Source organism: Geospiza fortis, unplaced genomic scaffold (genome assembly GCF_000277835.1).
Source record: "Geospiza fortis unplaced genomic scaffold, GeoFor_1.0 scaffold112, whole genome shotgun sequence".
In the NCBI taxonomy this organism is placed as follows: domain Eukaryota; kingdom Metazoa; phylum Chordata; class Aves; order Passeriformes; family Thraupidae; genus Geospiza; species Geospiza fortis.
Genome location: NW_005054298.1, coordinates 18,967,991 through 18,984,867, shown reverse-complemented (window position 1 = coordinate 18,984,867; position 16,877 = coordinate 18,967,991). Strand labels below are relative to the sequence as shown.

At 40.2% G+C, this 16,877-nt stretch overlaps 1 protein-coding gene across 4 annotated transcripts in view; it reads right to left on the bottom strand.

Moving 5' to 3' along the window:
* The window catches only part of RAPGEF4 (Rap guanine nucleotide exchange factor 4), a 142,161-nt gene that overhangs the window by 4,606 nt on the left and 120,678 nt on the right, over positions 1–16,877 (bottom strand). For all 4 annotated transcript variants that reach the window (XM_005415866.3, XM_031057467.1, XM_031057472.1 and 1 more), the window contains 4 exons: positions 11,296–11,386; positions 9,015–9,065; positions 8,297–8,384; positions 7,898–7,962 (listed from right to left, as the gene is read on the bottom strand). In XM_005415866.3, the coding sequence (XP_005415923.2) occupies positions 7,898–7,962; positions 8,297–8,384; positions 9,015–9,065; positions 11,296–11,386 (295 nt within the window). The remainder of the gene's footprint in view (positions 1–7,897; positions 7,963–8,296; positions 8,385–9,014; positions 9,066–11,295; positions 11,387–16,877) is intronic.

Below are 16,877 nucleotides of genomic sequence, written 5' to 3'. Positions count from 1 at the left end.
TTTAATGCTGTAAAAGGCCCTAAGTAAGAATGAAAATCAGCCCCTTCAATGTGCATTTCTTTGATAACATCTTACCATATTAAAAAGTAAAAGGAATACCATGGAGTATATACACGTTAATTTAAAGACTATCAGCTCCTAACAGCAAAGCCATTTCTAGAATATATTCAGTAATTAAAGAGCATTCACCTTTTATACAGACATGAGTTTAAAATACAGTCCTTCTGGAAGCTGACAGTGTAAATAAGCACATGAGGGTGATTCCACTGGCAGAATGCTCGGTTCACAGGTGAGAAGGCCACTGTCAGTACTGTGGCCTGCAGCCAAATTTCATAAACAGACCAGTTACACAGTGTTACTTTGCACAAGTGTATCTAACTCAACCTGAAAAGTGGATTCACTTTTGGGGGACCCTTCTACTGACAGTTCACCAAAAAAAAGCAGAAGTCACTGTTATCCTTCTTGGCTGTGCTTTCTCTTCAGCAAAAAACCTCAAAATTTCATTCAATTCAGTTTCAATCAATACACTTGCTGTGATAAATCAGATGTTATTTTACAATAGATTTAAAAAATAAATTAAGATTAGTCATAGAGCAAAACATTAGTTCTGGACTGTAGAATTTTAACTGGTTTCTGTGATTAGCACCACAGAAATAATATACTATTATACTAATATAATATAATATAGCGACATCTTCTAACACAGCGCACTCTCACCAGGCTGCTTCATACATTATGGAAATTTTGTGTGAGATTAACAAGCTAGTTAGTCATAAGCTCTCACAAAATGGAATTATATATCTCTTACTAGTGAACAAGAAAGCCTGGGGCATATGCTCCTCTAAATTCATTATAATCTTAAATGAAACAGCAATTATAATCTTAAATGAAAATGTTACAAATGAACTAAGCTTGTGAAATCTCTCATTCCAGAATGGGAAGCACCAATGTAAGACACTGCTTACGCACACAATGGATAATCTGACAGTTTAATGTACTATCAAGCATACAAAAATGAGCTGTTGGTCAGCGTAAGAAACACTACTGATATATGATGTCCTATGTTTGTGGATTTCACCTTGTATTAGCAAATGAAACTGTTTTAAAATGTGTTATTTCTAAAACACACTTTCCCAAAAGATCTGGGGAATCCAGATGTGGATCTGCTTATGTTGTTCTTAAAGTTATATGTATCTACATGTATAATTCAAGTAAAGGTAAATTTTATCCTAATGTAATTTTCATACCTCTCAAGCCACTATTACTATGCAGATTCTCTAGGGCACTTACCTTGCAAACATCCTCACAGGTGCTTAGCATTAAGCATGTGAATAAACTCCACTGACTTCAATGGAACCTCTTAAATACTCAAGGTAACTGGGCTGAGACAGAACACGCTGCATGGAACAGTGTCCGTTTTTCAGTCTAACCCAGTCAAATATAAGTCAAAACAATACAAGCATATAAACATGACTGTTTCACACTTCTGTGGCTTCATATTTGGCTCTGTTGTGTGATACTGCTATTTTGATTTATACCAGTTCAAAAAATACTCATCTACAATAACTGTTTCAAGGAGAGATCATAAAGCTGAACTGCACCAGCCAACACAATGAAATTTCAAGACTATCTGCCTTCAAGGGAAGCTTTGCTAAGAACACTTCATTTTCAGGAAGACAGCTAGTTTTGCTTGATGTGCTTTCGAGATGGATTGTTAATACATACCCTAATTTTTCATACCCGTAAGTATTTAGGTTTTGAAGCCTCATCTCATAATAATCTTTGGAGTTATTATTATTTAGTTTCATATGTGAAGACTTAGATTTATCAAAAAAAAAGTGTTCTTTGGAATAATTTTACTCTTTTTTCTCTTGAGGGGAGTTTGTTCTCAAAAAAAGCAGAACATCCAGAATAAATACTGTAATGCAGTACTGTACTGAAAGAAAAAATATGGGTATGTAGTGAAGGCTTTTTAAAAAGTTTTTGCTACTTTCAAATTTGCCATTATGTGGGCTCTTCTAGGCAAGGGAAAATATAAGTGCCAATGGACTTGTCTGACTTCTGGTTAAAGGCTGAACTGCCTGGCTTCCTTCAGTTGGCTGAAAGACTTCCTTTCAGAGGGTTCCTTTGCCTTTTCCTGAGGATGATGTGATTCTATCTGTGCATTCAGAATTATCCTGGCAATGATGAAATACAAACCAATGAGGAACTGAGTGTTAAGGCTGAATAAATGTGGCCCAAAGACAGCATCACAAGCCAATGGGGAGATTCTGAAGCATTATGTATCTTTGAAGAGCTCTTTTGACACTACTTTTTTTCCAAGTGTCATTCTACTGTCTCATAATGTCTAAGCTCCCAACAGTTCCTTTTTGTAAGGAACAAAGTGAACAGAAAAACAGGTTGTGAAACAAAGTGAAATTTCCATTCCCAAATCTCGCAGATAAGTTAGATTGTCTTCTTTTGATGCAAGAAAACTAGAAACATGGACAGGAAAAATGTTCAGATGGAAGTTTAATTGCCTGCTCCTTACAGTTTTTCTTCAAATACAGGATTACCTCTAGTCAATGCCTGCAAAGATTAACCTCTGTTTACTCACAGTGCTAAGCAAGACCACTATCAAAAAGCCATACAAACCTAAATTTGGATCTTTCTGAAATAGAACCAACTGCATAATATAACAAATAATGGCTACTACCAACATGCTGTGTATACACAACAATACCCTTTCAAGTTTTACAGTCTGGAATTGTGGCAGCAGGCCAGCACATTATCTTCTAATCCATTCCAAACCCAGGTTGCTAAATATTATAAATATTCATATATGCTATTGAAAACTACTAAGGGCTTTAGTCACACACTTTTTGCATAATCTTTATGTTCCAAAAATTAAAGAATGTTTGCCCCCTTTTTTTGCATATAGATAAGAGTGTGAATTCCCTTTTGTTCATCTCCACAAAACCTGAAAACAAATATGCACAAATTCTCTAATCCTCTTTTCTCACCTGAAGGGTGAAGAGGCTCGACAAAAAGAAGCATCAGTGGTCAGCACCATGGCACTATCTTGTGCTGCCATGGCAGGTCAGCACTTCCAGAGCTTTTTCCTGACTTCTGCTCCCTCTACAGGTGTTATTCCTGAGATAATGCTGGGTAATGTCATATGGACGAGATGCCACAGAAAGTAATCTTTGTTCAGGCTCTCTGATGATTTGAGAAATGTCACTGATAAAGTTCCCAATTAATTGAATCTTCCCTTTGTCTATGAATACAAAATTCTGTACTGGCAGTCAGAGTGCAATTAGGCAGCTGAGGTTTAAAAGAAAAAAATCAGTAAGTGGTCAAGAGTAGGAAATATTGCCTGTTCCTAAGGAGAGTCATGCTCAGTACTTTCCTCGCTTTCCTCTCTCTTCTTTCCCTGCCAAGACCTAATTCTAGGAAAGCACTTATAAATTTTTTCTAAATATTTAGTTATAAAAGCAGTGTCACTTAAATGGTGTACATTGCCATGTACCTTCCAAACTAAAACTACAGTATTTAAAAAGCTTTAAAAGTTTTGCTCCTCTGTAATAAATATGTCTTCAGTTATTGCATAGATGAGTCTTCTGAAGGCTCATTTACAACTAACGTGTACTATCAAGTCACCAAGGGAGAAGAGATGTAGGTGGTTTGGTATCATGTCATATATGCCAACCTAGAATGTACATTTGAGCAACACCATGGTGGAAACAGCTTCTTGCAGTGAGATAAGTAAAAGACATTCAATACTTCTCTTAAACCATGTCTTGTTTGCTATTGAAGACAAAGCCTTACACTACAATGACCAGTAATTTAGTAATTTTGCCTACTTATTGACAAATACATAAATAACATTTTCCAGGCTGGATTTTAAGGCTTCATGCAATGGCATGAGTAAAGAGCACAAACACAGTGCAAATACAAAGACTAAGAGCATACCTATTTCTGACATGTTCAGTACTGTTTACCCACAATTTGTACAAACCAAATGAGTCTGTTTACAAACTTCCCTCTTTACCCATAGCTGTGACTTTGCCATATGTGGTTACTCTCTTCCCTGGCTAGGTGTCCCTGTCCTCCCACTCCTCACAGCCTCCTCCAGATAAGGCATCTGTGGGGATCAGGAGATGGGGAAGGGGAAGAAAGAGCAGACAGTCACGAAGGCAGCAGCAGGTAAAGCTCAGCAATGCTCTGCAGAGTGATGTCCCCTTACTGCTGCCAATACCACAGTTCTGTCACTCCACCACTGAAAAGATCAATATATAGGAAAACATAGCAGGAAAAAATTGACTCCGTCTTTTTCTTTGTTAGCTTGAGTTGCTAAAAAAGACTAGGCTAATGTGGCTCAACACCATCTGTCTGTTTTTCCCTTCTTCTCTAGATAATTTTGTTCAATTTGAAAAAAGAACCCAGAGTTTTCAAACACAAGAAAGCTCCTACCAATTTTCTGTGAAAACAGATGGCTGTGGACAAGAGAAAGATTGTGTAAGTGCCCTCCTGTCTCCTTCAGGAAAAAGGCTGTAGTGCAAGTTCCTATGTTATGACAAAAGCCTATTCACACAGAATTCCCCAGCCATGAAGAAACAACACATGCCCCAGCCACGAGGAGAGATCTGAGCAGAGTTCAAGCAGCCATGAAACACAAATGTTTAGGAAACCAGGCCTTGCTGTTTCTGGCACTCAGGGAGCTCCTGGCTCAGACACTGCCTGACAGCTTCTTCATGTTTTAAGATGCATCATTTAATATAAATAATAACAGAAACATTGCAAAACAGTAAAGATTTAAAGGAAGCTGTTTCAGCTGAAGAGATGCCACTAGATCAAACTTCTACTTTTGGCTGCCAGTTACAGGAATAAAGTTGTCAGCAGCACATCAGCTGTCGGGATCAGGGCTCTGTGGCGAGAATGCAGACGTGATGCCAGAGGCTGTTCTCAGTTTCATCACTGCACTTACATGGGAGTCGGAGGGACCCATCTCCTCCAGTGGCAAGTGGCACCACCAGTGGCAACTACCCAGATATTTTTATTCATAAACTTCAGTAAACATAAAAAGAAACAATCTTCCAAAGAACCAAGATGTTTCAGAAACATCAGTAAGAGTGGCTCCCAGCAATACTCTAAGGAAGCTCCATCTGCTTATAACAGAACATCATGCAGCAGAACAAACAGACAGAAACAACAAATGGCAGGACACGATTCCTGTGAAAAAATCTGGTTCCTACTTTTCTCCTGAAAATAGCAGAGTAACATCACAAAAACACCTTGGGCTTTTACTTATTTAAAAGAGAGGAGAATTTACCTGAGAGTATCTGGCTGAGTGGTCTTGTCTTCACAGTTAAATATCTGGCAATAATGTGTGGATATGACAGTTTTAAGCTTAATGCAAGTAGGCGGCAGCGACTGAGGTTTAACAGTAGGCTTTTCTTCTTTGCTTGACCTGATGACACATGCAAAAAGCTAAAAACTGCCAGGTCCACAGTAGGATTTGAATGAATTATGTGGGTGGAATTTGAATACAGGTTGATCTGAACAGCTACAAGTTGAGAAAGCCAGTAAAAGCACCATAGAAGCATGCAGGAGAGCTAGTGAAGAACAATAAAGAGACGAAAGATATACTTGCAGTAAGGCCTGGAGAAAAAGCAGAGTGAGCTTTTAGGTAGAATACCAACCAAAGAAAGGCTTAGAATACTATAAAAGGAGAATGTTTCCCTTTCTGGTGAGCTGAGGAACATGAGACATAATACTGATTCCGTAAAAAATATGCAGCATCAAAAATGCACTAACTGATCTTCACATTCCTCTCCTAAAGAAAATTATCAAAACTCACATTACTGGTACTACATTCTTGCAGTGTAAAATATCATTTAAAACTTTTGGGTGCTACTAGTAAACTTTTTTTCTGGGGGTAACATTCTTTTGAAGATAAGACAACGAGCAGACTAAGGTAAAGAGGGCAGACTTGCAGTAACTTAGACATAGATCAGTTTAAGCTGCTATAAAATTCACTCTTGGCCTTGGGAGTGCCAAAATGTGGTACAGAGTGGTGCAGAACTATTCTTAAATGACAAGCCTGTGTTGAACTTCTGTCTACGGGAAGTGCTTACAGGAGAGCTCCTCCCTCCTGTAGTGGCTTTCACACAAAATGAGGTATAAAGAGGTTGAAGCATGGAGCTCTGAGGCCAGTGGATGTACTGGCTCTTCTGGCTCAGGAAGTGTAAACAGGCCAAGTGAGGTGGAGATGATGGAACCAGCCACAGAACCATGGCTATAGCATTGCAGCTGCCATCCTTTCTAGTTTGGAGGTGCTCCAACCAAGTCTGAGATCCCTTTTGTGTTCCCCAAAGTATTTACCATCTATACTGTTATATGTATACCTAATTACAACAGGCAGTGCAGAAAAAAAAGCATGCTACCTCCTTTTCTGCAGGTAGCATGCTCAAGGCCTTTGGAAGGAGATGGCAACACAGTCTGCATATGCAATTACAGAATGCCATTATTGCAAAGTGAGGTCAGGCCCTTACTCAGGCATTAGCACTGCCATTTATTTACAAAATGTCTCATCTTAGTAAAGGAGTATTTTCAACCAAGGACAGAGGCTGTCCTGGAGCTACAGATTAAAATCTAAGAGAATTCACTCCGAGTGATGATCACTTTTCTGTGAAGTTTTTTAAAGAGCTTAAAGTACTCCTTTTTTCCCCTCTGCAGTTATCAGTGCTCAGAGGGTCAGACAAACGCCTCCACAGTGCAGTGGAAATAACTGGAGTTATGTAACTCCAGTGGAATGGAGTGGTTCTGATTACTGTACTACTAAGAACAAGCACATGTAGGTGCCAGAGGAAATATGCTCCAGCATGGCTGCTGAATGGCTGAGAGGAAACAGCCTCAAGCTGTGCCAGGAGAGGTTTAGATTGGATGTGAGAAAAAATTTCTTCACTTTAAGGGTGGTCAGGCATTGGAACAGGCTGCCCAGGAAGGTGGTGGAATCACTATGCCTGGAAGTGTTCAAAGAGCACGTGGATGTGGTACGCAGGGACAAAGTTTACTGGGGAGACCAGTGGTGCTGGGCTAAGAGCTGGATTCAGAGATCTTGGAGATCTTTTCCAACCTTAGTGATTCTGTGATTCTACTATTGACTGCCAGAGCAGTCAGTCAGGTTTGGTTTTCCTATGCAGATGCCATAGCTGGATTTGGCTAATGCAGGTTCTCAGATACAGGTGTCATTAACCACACTAATGAAGAACATGACCTTAGCAACCAAGAAAATGTCTTCTCACTGCTGTCAGTTGAGACTTCTGCAATGGAAAGTTGCCTGCCTGCAGTTTTTGACAATGGTGTTTCAAATTATAGCAGCTTAGGTGCAGGACTTATATCAAATTTGAGCATACTCGAGCCTTTTATCGTTGATTCTCCTTTCCAGTAAGAAAGCAATCAGGCCACAGAAACCTCCTTTCATTTGTGAAGGGAAAGAAGAAATATATGTTGTGCAAGTTCTTTTCAATGCTTTTTTCATTCTCCAAGGAGCAATGCAGAACTATCCCAGCCTGAGGCAGTTCAGGCCTGTTTGAAGGAACAGCAGTTAAAATCACAGGTTGATCCCAAACTGTTAAAAAGTGTCTCTAACAGCTCTGCTTCCTGTCCCTGATGCTCCCTTTCCTAGGAAACATTTTGGCTGTGCATGGCTCAGTGGGCAGTTTATTCTCCACCTCTGTGAAGTTTTCCAGAAAACCAGAGGCCCCAGGCTCTGTGTACAATGCAGGCTATTTTTGCCAAGTCTTGGTCCTGCCTTCATTCTCCCTAGCCCTGAAAGTCACTGTTGAGAAGTTCACTCTTGAAGAGGTGAATAGGGAAATATTTTAAAGTTTCCTTTCAAATATGTCATACATACCATTTTTTCGAAGTTTACTAGATTGTCAGTGAATGTCTTGTTTCCCTCATGAGTAAACGTCATGTCTGTATAGAAATAAAAAACACATAAAAGCCCATTTCTGAATCATGACCACACAAAATAGCAGAATGTTTTATCTACCCTTACAAAAATTGTAGCAGCTGTAAAGTAAAAAATGTAGGTTTTAATTTGCAGCATTTCTAAGACTAATAAAATTGAGGTATGATATTCAGATGTACAAAAGCAGTTTGTCTTGCCTCTGTATCGTGCTTTTCATAATGGAAAAAGATCATACCTCACATTGAGATTGATTTTTGCTTTTTCTTGCTGCTACTCTTATCCTTCAGATATTTGACAAATAGCTTTCAAGTTAATAATTCTGGTAACATCCAAGCTTACCTTTTATAAGCAGTGGCATGAAAGGAATTATTGGAGGGTCCAATTTAGCTACAGTCAGTCTGTAGGCCCTATGGTTTCTTGATGGATCCTTACAAAAAAAGAGAAATCAAATAATTACTAATATGTATTATTATATGTATCAAGACACTATATACATTAATTTAGATGTCATGGCATTTATTAAAAACATTATTTTTTCCTGTGACTTTAAAAGTGCATCTGCAAATTCAGACACCTTTTATCATTCTCCCTGACTGGTTACACAATGAGAATGCAACCACTAAACACAAACATTTTTTCATGCTAAATAGCTAGGTTAGATATGATTACAAAAACATTCTTCATAAAAGAAACCACATATTTTTTCCTCCCTCCTTACAGCTGCAGATCTAATTTTTCATACGTTGTAGCAGTAAAATGTATTGCTGGAAAAATCCAGGTTGAAAAATAGAATTTCCCATAGGTACTATTGGAAAACAAATGATAAAGCTTTTCTGAGTTCCCAGATTAACTTTGAGTGGTACATAAGTTCTCTCAGAGTAGGTTCCTAAGAGTATAATTTATTAGTCATACATACTTGTTTTAGCAGCTCTAAAATGGGATCATAAACTTCTTAAAGTCAAACAAGGACATATAAAATGTTCTGAATCAAGGAATTCAAATCAGAAACTGAATTATCTTAGATTGTGCATAGAATAAGGGATCTATTGCTATTCACCATTAAGCTTTCAAACTCTGCATAGATCTTCTTGAACTTGCTTGGGAGTTTCTGTTAATAAAAACAAAAATAGCAAACCTTAATTAAATCCGATCAGTGCAGTAATTTTACTGTAAATGCTAGTTCCTTCTACAACGCCCTAAGTCAGGAAAGTGCCCTTTTTTTGCCAGATATTTCTAACAATGTGCTAATCTAAAATACAACATGTTTCCTAGCAACCAGATTAAAAATAGAGACGGGACCAGCCATGAAACCTGGATCCTGATTTAAACCCTGACTTGAATTTAGTCCATTGGGATATTTAGATTCGGATTTTTGTTTGGCTCACATAGCAATCACTGAATTTAGAATGTAAGGGGAAATTCATGTGGATGCTTTCAGGACATCCCTGATTATAGCCTATCTGAAAATATAATTTACACCCAGCTTGTATAGGGTCTGATCAGTTTAATTATTCATACCTATGATGAACTGCCCTTGCAAACATTCGTATTCAGGCCTAGGCATTTCCAGGAGGTTTTTTTGCTCATGCTGATGCATTTATTAGTAAAATTCTTGACATGCTCAGCAGCAAAGGTCCTCCATCACTTTCTGGGGTACCAATTAATGAATATTTTTTTCATTCCACAATACCTACACAAACAAATAATGGTCAGTTGATCATGCAATGATTGAGATGAGATGGACTTTACTAAATACTTTCTTTCCCCCTCATGCATAGTATGTTACACAGATTAAATAACTTTACTCTAAAGACTATAAGATATGTTATAAATTGGTTTCAAAGATCACTGTAATTTTTTATATACCATCAGAACATGTCAGTTATTTTTAGTAAGAAATTTCTCTGTTATTTGCTGAATTTTTCAGACTACTCTTAGCAGTGGATAACATTAAAAATTAATAGAGACTTTATAGTGCAGAAATGATTTTTTGCAATACTTCCTACATTTGAAGTGTGTACCCTAGCAAGCTATTTACACTGTGCCACAGCAAGGGCCTAATTTTTAATGATGTGTGTCAACAACTGTGTGCCTAGTTTGCATATGCATGCAGATTAGGTATTTGTGAAGTAAGTGGTATAATTGGACATTTGCACCTGCAAATATCTAATTTCTGCATGCAACTAATGTAAATGCATGAAATATAGAAAAAAAATCAGGTCTTGGTATGTTTGTCTTTAAGTATTTTCTGTATATATCTGGCTAAAAATCAAATTGCAGAAATTCTCTTGTTAAAGCAACTGCTCTACAGAACCAGAGTGTGATAATATTTCCATGATCTCAAGTTAATACTCCACATGTACAAATGATCTGTGCCCCCCCACCAGCTCAGACTTAATGCTGATTTCAGAGTGGTGTACGTAGTATATACATTAAATTCCTTCTTCTCTAGTCCTGTACTGTCTCAGCTCTCCCAGCTCCTCTCAGTAACCACAAATAAAGGGTCATTATTGTGAGAAACTGAAAATCTTTGCCTGTAGCACTGATTTGATATGATAAATGTACTTTTGAAAATGAGACTGGCGTACCCTCCAACATGTTAGTCTGATCTCCTGTGTAAGAGCACATTTTTAAAGGTGTTCAAATTTTGCTTTCAGTTGCATCAATAACCTCAGTCATGATAATTATTTTGAATTTCTAATGAACAAAATGCATGCATATTTAAATCTGTACTGCTTTTGATATCCAGTATGTTCTCAGTGGTTACACTGTGCTGGACACTGCACACTTTTTATACCCTCATACAAAATAGCAAAGCCACAGAAAAAGGTGGAAGCTCTGAGAATGAAGACCAAACTGCCAGTAAGCGTGGAAATGCATGTCAGAGGGAAAACCAGAATTGGTTAGGACAAACCACATTATAACAGGGCAACAGAGTCCCACTGGAGATCAGAAAATAATATGTACAAACAGAGGATGAATGTAAGAGAATTATCAGTGGAGTGATCTCACTGAACCACCAGTAAAGTGAAGGCACACAGAGGATGGGCTGACCTAAGAGGTTAGCTGGCTAGCTTGCTCATCCTGTTGGGCAGTTTAGCTCTGCAACAGGAGCCACTGTTGTCACTCTTGTTAACTCCTGTGAGCATTCAGCACGTCCATGGGTGTACTATACTGCCTTACTAATAAATACTGTCAGCCTTAGCTAAGGCTTATGGTCAGGAGCTGAATTAGTAGATCTAGCTTTATCAATAATAAAGGCCCGATTCACGTTTTTGCTAACTACAAGCACAAGTCCCCCTCAAGCTTCCTGAAATAGGATTTTAGCCAAGACTTACCTCCCACGTTAATGAGAGACGGCTCACAGCAACATTACTCAGTCCCATAATAATAGCGAAAAAGGAATTCAGATTTTTGTATTCTTTACAGCTGAAACACAAAGGGCCAGGTTTTAAGTTGCATATATCAGTCAGAACAGTACTTATGACAACCTTAAGAGAGCTGAACCCAGGCATCTAGCTTAGAAGTGACTGAATTTAGGCAGTCCTGGCCAGCATGCCTGCAGACACCTCTTCACCAATGTGTTAGCACTTCACCACACTCTGGAGGCTTCTTTCCCTTCCCTCCTAAAATGACCTCCCTTCTTCTACTTCACTGGATGCCAGCTTCTGCAAAGACTTCCAGTTTTTGAACCAATTCTCCACCCAGAAACACAGTCCTGAAACTGGGCTCAATTCAGTCCCAAGGGATACCAGAAACAGTATGCACAACTGTTTATAACTTCATTTGCTGCAGAACTTGCTGACAGCTCCTGAACAGCTAATGAATGCTTGATGCTCTCTTTAGGCAATCTTCATTGCAGTTACAGGGCCACTGAGTCTTTTTAAAGGGAGAAGACCAGCTGTCTAGAGATGCCCCGTGCCAGTGACCTCTCCTGCAGTATAGGATTTCTATTACTGGGACTTCTAGTATGTTTCAGGAAAAGAGCAGCCATTTGTTACCAGCTTCATTAAAGAGGTCCTGGGCAAAAGGAGCTCCAAGTCCCACTCCATTTGGCTACCAGTCAGGAAAAGCTGGAACATGTAATTGAGTGCTATGGAAGATCCAACATGCCATATAGATAGAGTAGATACAATCTGATGGGCATAGTCAACACAACTGCTCAGCTGGGTCTGCATCAGTGGCTCACTGACTCAATAGGAAGGGAAGAGATAGAATAAAGCCTATCAGAAAAAACCCTCACAAAACTGAACCTCACTGGGTTTTTGCAAATAATCTCTTATTTTTCTCAACTGATGTACCAACATCCAATTTCAGCACCTCAGTCTCTGTTTCTTCAGCTGTGAGTGGCTTTCCTTAGGGGTTGGTATTGAGACTGTTGGGGCTTAACATCTCTGTCAGTGTCATGGACAGTGGTTTGAGTGCATCCTCAGCAGGTTTGCTGATGACACCGAGCTGTGTGGTGCAGTTGACAAGCTGGATAGAAGGGATACCATCCAGAGAGACTTTGACAGGCTTGAGAGTTGGGACTCTGTGAACCTCATGAAATTCAACAAGGTCAAGTGCAAGGTCCTGTACCTGAGTTGGGGCAATCCCAAGCACAAACACAGGCTGGGAGAAGAATGGATTGAGAGCAGTCCTGGGGTGAAGTACATGGGGGTGCTGGTGGACAAGAGCTGTTAATATGTGCTTGCAGCCTCAAAAGTCAACGATGTCCTGGGCTGCAGCAAAAGCACCATGGCCAGCAGGCCAAGGGAGGTGGCTCTCCCCTGCTGTTCTTGTGAGGCCCTACCTGCAGAGCTGGGTCCAGCTCTGGGACTCCCAACATATGAAGGACATGGATCTGCTGGAGTGAATGCAAAGGAAGGCACTGATGTGGTGAGACACTGAACAGCCTGCCCAGAGTAGTTGTGGCTGCCCCATTCCTGGAATAGATAAAGACCAGGTTGGATGGGGATTTAAGCAACCCCGTCTAGTGGAAGTGTGGGGTGTTCCTGCCCATGGCAAGGGGGTTGGAACTTGATGATCTTTATGGTCCTTTCCAACCCAAACTATTCTATGATTCTGTGATTTACCAAGAAAATTTTAACAAGATTCAATCTATGATTCTCATATTTTTAGTTCATCATTGAAGCTCTTAGCTCCTCTGAGGTATCCTTAGCTTCAGACAAAATTAGTACAATCATCTCATCCTACTGACTTCATAATTGCCACATCATCCTATTTCCATCATCCACACCATTCTATTCTTTCTGTACCTCCATTTTACCAGATTTGGATGTTTCGAGTGAGTGAGTCCTTGAGATCTTGGCCTCACTTGTGTCTGCACTGTGTGAACACTGAGCATGTGAATAAATGATCTCTCCCATATGCTGGTTTGTCTGTTGGGAGATTGATGCCCTCTCAGATCTTCTGGCAGAGCTCCTCATACAAATTCTGCCACATCAGATTAGTGACAGTGAGCAAGGGTAGAATGGATAAACTGAAATGCTAAAGCTACACCAACTTAATCTACTAGTCCAGGTCAAGGAGTGCCTCATTAGTGGATCTGAGGTGAGATAAAGATGAAAAGCAGGCAGGATAGGCTGTCAGTGATAACCTCTTCCCTAAGCACAAGTAAATCCATAAAGAGATATCTGTCCACAGCCCATGATAGGATTAGGAATAAATTATTGCAGGGTAAAATAATTAGTAACACACAGCACTAGTGTTCAAACAAAGTAGGCAGCTGCAACCGTATCTGCAATATTTAATTTAAATCTATCTTCATATTAAAAAGGAAATGTTTTGCCAAATACCCTGTTAAGGAATACAATTTGATAAAGTCCCAGTTAAAATCCATATAGATACATGATGTTCTACCTCAGTTACTCAGTAAATTCTACAGGGACTACTATAAATAGCTCAGTTCCAGATAAAGAACCCCTGTAAGGCACTATAAACAATGGTCCATCGCTGTACTGCATATAAACTACGTGTAAAATGTCAAAAAGTGGATCCTCTAAAGCACCCCAAAGCACCACCTCAGAGCAGAGATCCCTCTGCCTCACAGAATGGACTGTACCAGAAAAATCTTGTTAGGATGAATAGCAAACACACACATACAGTCTCTGGTCTCCAAAACAAACGTGTATGTGGTTAAAGTCTCTTTGTACTTACAGAAGCATACTCATCTTCCATTTTCTCTATAAACACACATTTCAGAGATTTCTCACAGGCTCCTTGGGCTTTTAACATATGCACATGTACACAAAGAATGATTTTCAAAAACTGAATGAAAATGTCTGAGTACACTGATACACAAGAAGGCTGCTAAATAGCCTGTAGATATATCTACAAAGAGGAAATACACACAAACTACATTTGCAGACATCCATAAGAGTATGTGCAAGCATATCCCAGAAGGACTTTCTTATACAATTAATATGGGAAGAACTCACTGTTGGAAATACAGTTAACTTCTCCCCTTTGTTTGAAAGTTTATTCCTACAATAGCTGGAGAAAAGGGATGAACCTGGTAACCTGTACATCCTTTTCCAGCAGATGCTGAGGCGACACTGGCTCCTGGAACTGAAAACACATGTGCACAGCACTTGGAGCCAGCACTTGGCCTTGTGCTTGCCTGCAGAGACTGGGAGCACACATCAAGGGTGCATGGGGTGGCAGACACAAAATGATGTGCCTTCTGCAATGATATCTGCACCTCAAGCCACAGAACTGAAAAAAAGCTTCTCAGTAGCAGTTATCTTTGAAAATGAGTACGTGCAAGGCATCTTGTTACCACCAGTCATGCCTAAGATTAATAGTGCAGCACTGAGCTGTTCTCCCTGAACACTTTTCTAATGAGTCTAGTACTTCTAGGTAGGGTAAAGTTCTCATTAGGTCTCAGAGATCTTCACAGGCAAAACTTCCTCAAAGATATTGCTTCAAGGTCTGGGCTTTTTCTCCTCTCTAACTTCGGTGCACTTTGTGTTTGTTTTAGTGCGTGTGTAGCAGCTGTTACCATGGCAGCACTGCACAGAGGGCAGCAGCCTGGCAAAACTTCCCAGCGCCTTTCCAGCGGCTGGAATTAAACCTGCCCTCTTGGTTTGTACAGAGGAAAATCTTGTGCTTTGGATTTCTCTGCTTTTAGGAGACAAAGAGGACCCAGCAGAGCAGACTGCTTTTAGCTATTTATTTTTAGCATTGTAGTGATACCAGAAACATGGAAGTAAACAGGAGGTTGTCAGGCTGTTGTAAATAGCACAAGATTAAACCCATGACTCGGAGGAACTCGCAGGCTAGGGCAGTTTATTAAGGAGATATTTAACTGTAATTTTTAGGATACTTGATTTCAAGTGTTTATGGAAATTATTATTGTATCTTAATGACCACATTTCAACATTTTCTCATTTCATGCCTGAAACTAGGAAAGACCTCGATGTCTATGTGGGTGCCACTGCCCTCTCCTGGGCACAGCCCGCCAGGCCGGCAGCTGCTTCCCACTCCTAGGCTGTGCAGTAAGATAATGGAATATATGGTGCGTGTATTTTTAGAAACTAAAGAGGTAAATTCTGTCCTCTGTTCTAAATATAAAACTGATCCTGCATGCCCACCATCAGATTTTTAAAATCTTCACCCTCAACCAATTGTAATCCAACTGCAGGGCCCAAAATAGATCCCAGAAGGAAGCTGGTACTTGCAGAGCAGGGTGTCCTGGAGCAAGGAGGCATGCTGATCCCCAGTTCTGATGTGAACACAGACTTCAGCTATGTGCATTACTAACTGGGAGGAGAGCAGCATCCCAGCAGCAACAGTAATCTCTTCCTTTACACAGCTCCATGTAATGATGCAAAAAAGTTAAAATCTTGGTTTAACTCCAAGTAACAACATCTCTGTTGGTAGAACTGCCTAAAGGCTTCTAGCTACAATGCTCAGAGCTGTAGACAAACACTACAAATCTCAGCAAACTGTTTTTCAGACATCAATAAATACACTATAAGCTGGAAAGGGAGAGAGAGTATAACAATAATAAAAATTTGTACCTATGCAGGGCATGGATATACCCCTGCTCCCTCTGAAGTCAGTCACTGCTCTGCTCTTGACTCTTTAGGGAGTCAAGGCTGACATCTCTGGCATGAGGGTTGCAAACAGTCTAAATTTGGATAGCAATACAGGAAGACAGAAAGAATGCCTGCTATCCAACCTCAGACCCAGCAGTTAGTAACAAACCAGGACATTCATATTTTGCATTTTAAAAGTATTAAAAAAAAAAAAATCACAGAATCACAGAATTGTTAGGGTTGCAGGGGACCTCTGGAGATCATTCAGTCTTACCCCCCTGCCAAGGTAGGGTCACCTGGACCAGGTGACACAGGAATGTGTCCAGCTATATTTTGAATGTCTCTATGGACAGGAAGACTCCATGAACTCCCTAGACAGCCTGTTCCAGTGCTCTGCCACCCTCAACAAGAAGTTATTCCTCATGCTGAGGTGAAAGTTCTTGTGTTTTAGTTTAAGACCCTTGCTCCTCATCCTGTCACTGGGCACCACTGAAAAGGGTCTGGAACTATTCTCTTGGCACCACCCTTCAAGATATTTGATCCATGAGATCTCAGTCTACTTTTCTCTAGACTAAACAGGCCCTGCTCTTGTGGGCTCTCCTCCTGTGAGGGATGCTCCAGACCCCATATCATCTCTGTGGCCTCCACTGGACACTCTCCAGTAGCTCCTTGTCTTGTGACGAGGAGCCCAGAACTGGGCACAGCATTCCAGATGTGGCCTCACCAGAGCTGAAGAGAGGAGGAGGAACACCTCCCTTGACTTGTTTGCCACACTCTTCCTGATGCACCCAAGATCCCACTGGCCCTCCTGGCCCCCAGGGGCCGCTACTGGCTCATGGTCACCTTGTCATCCACCAGCAGTTCCAGTCCCTCTCTGC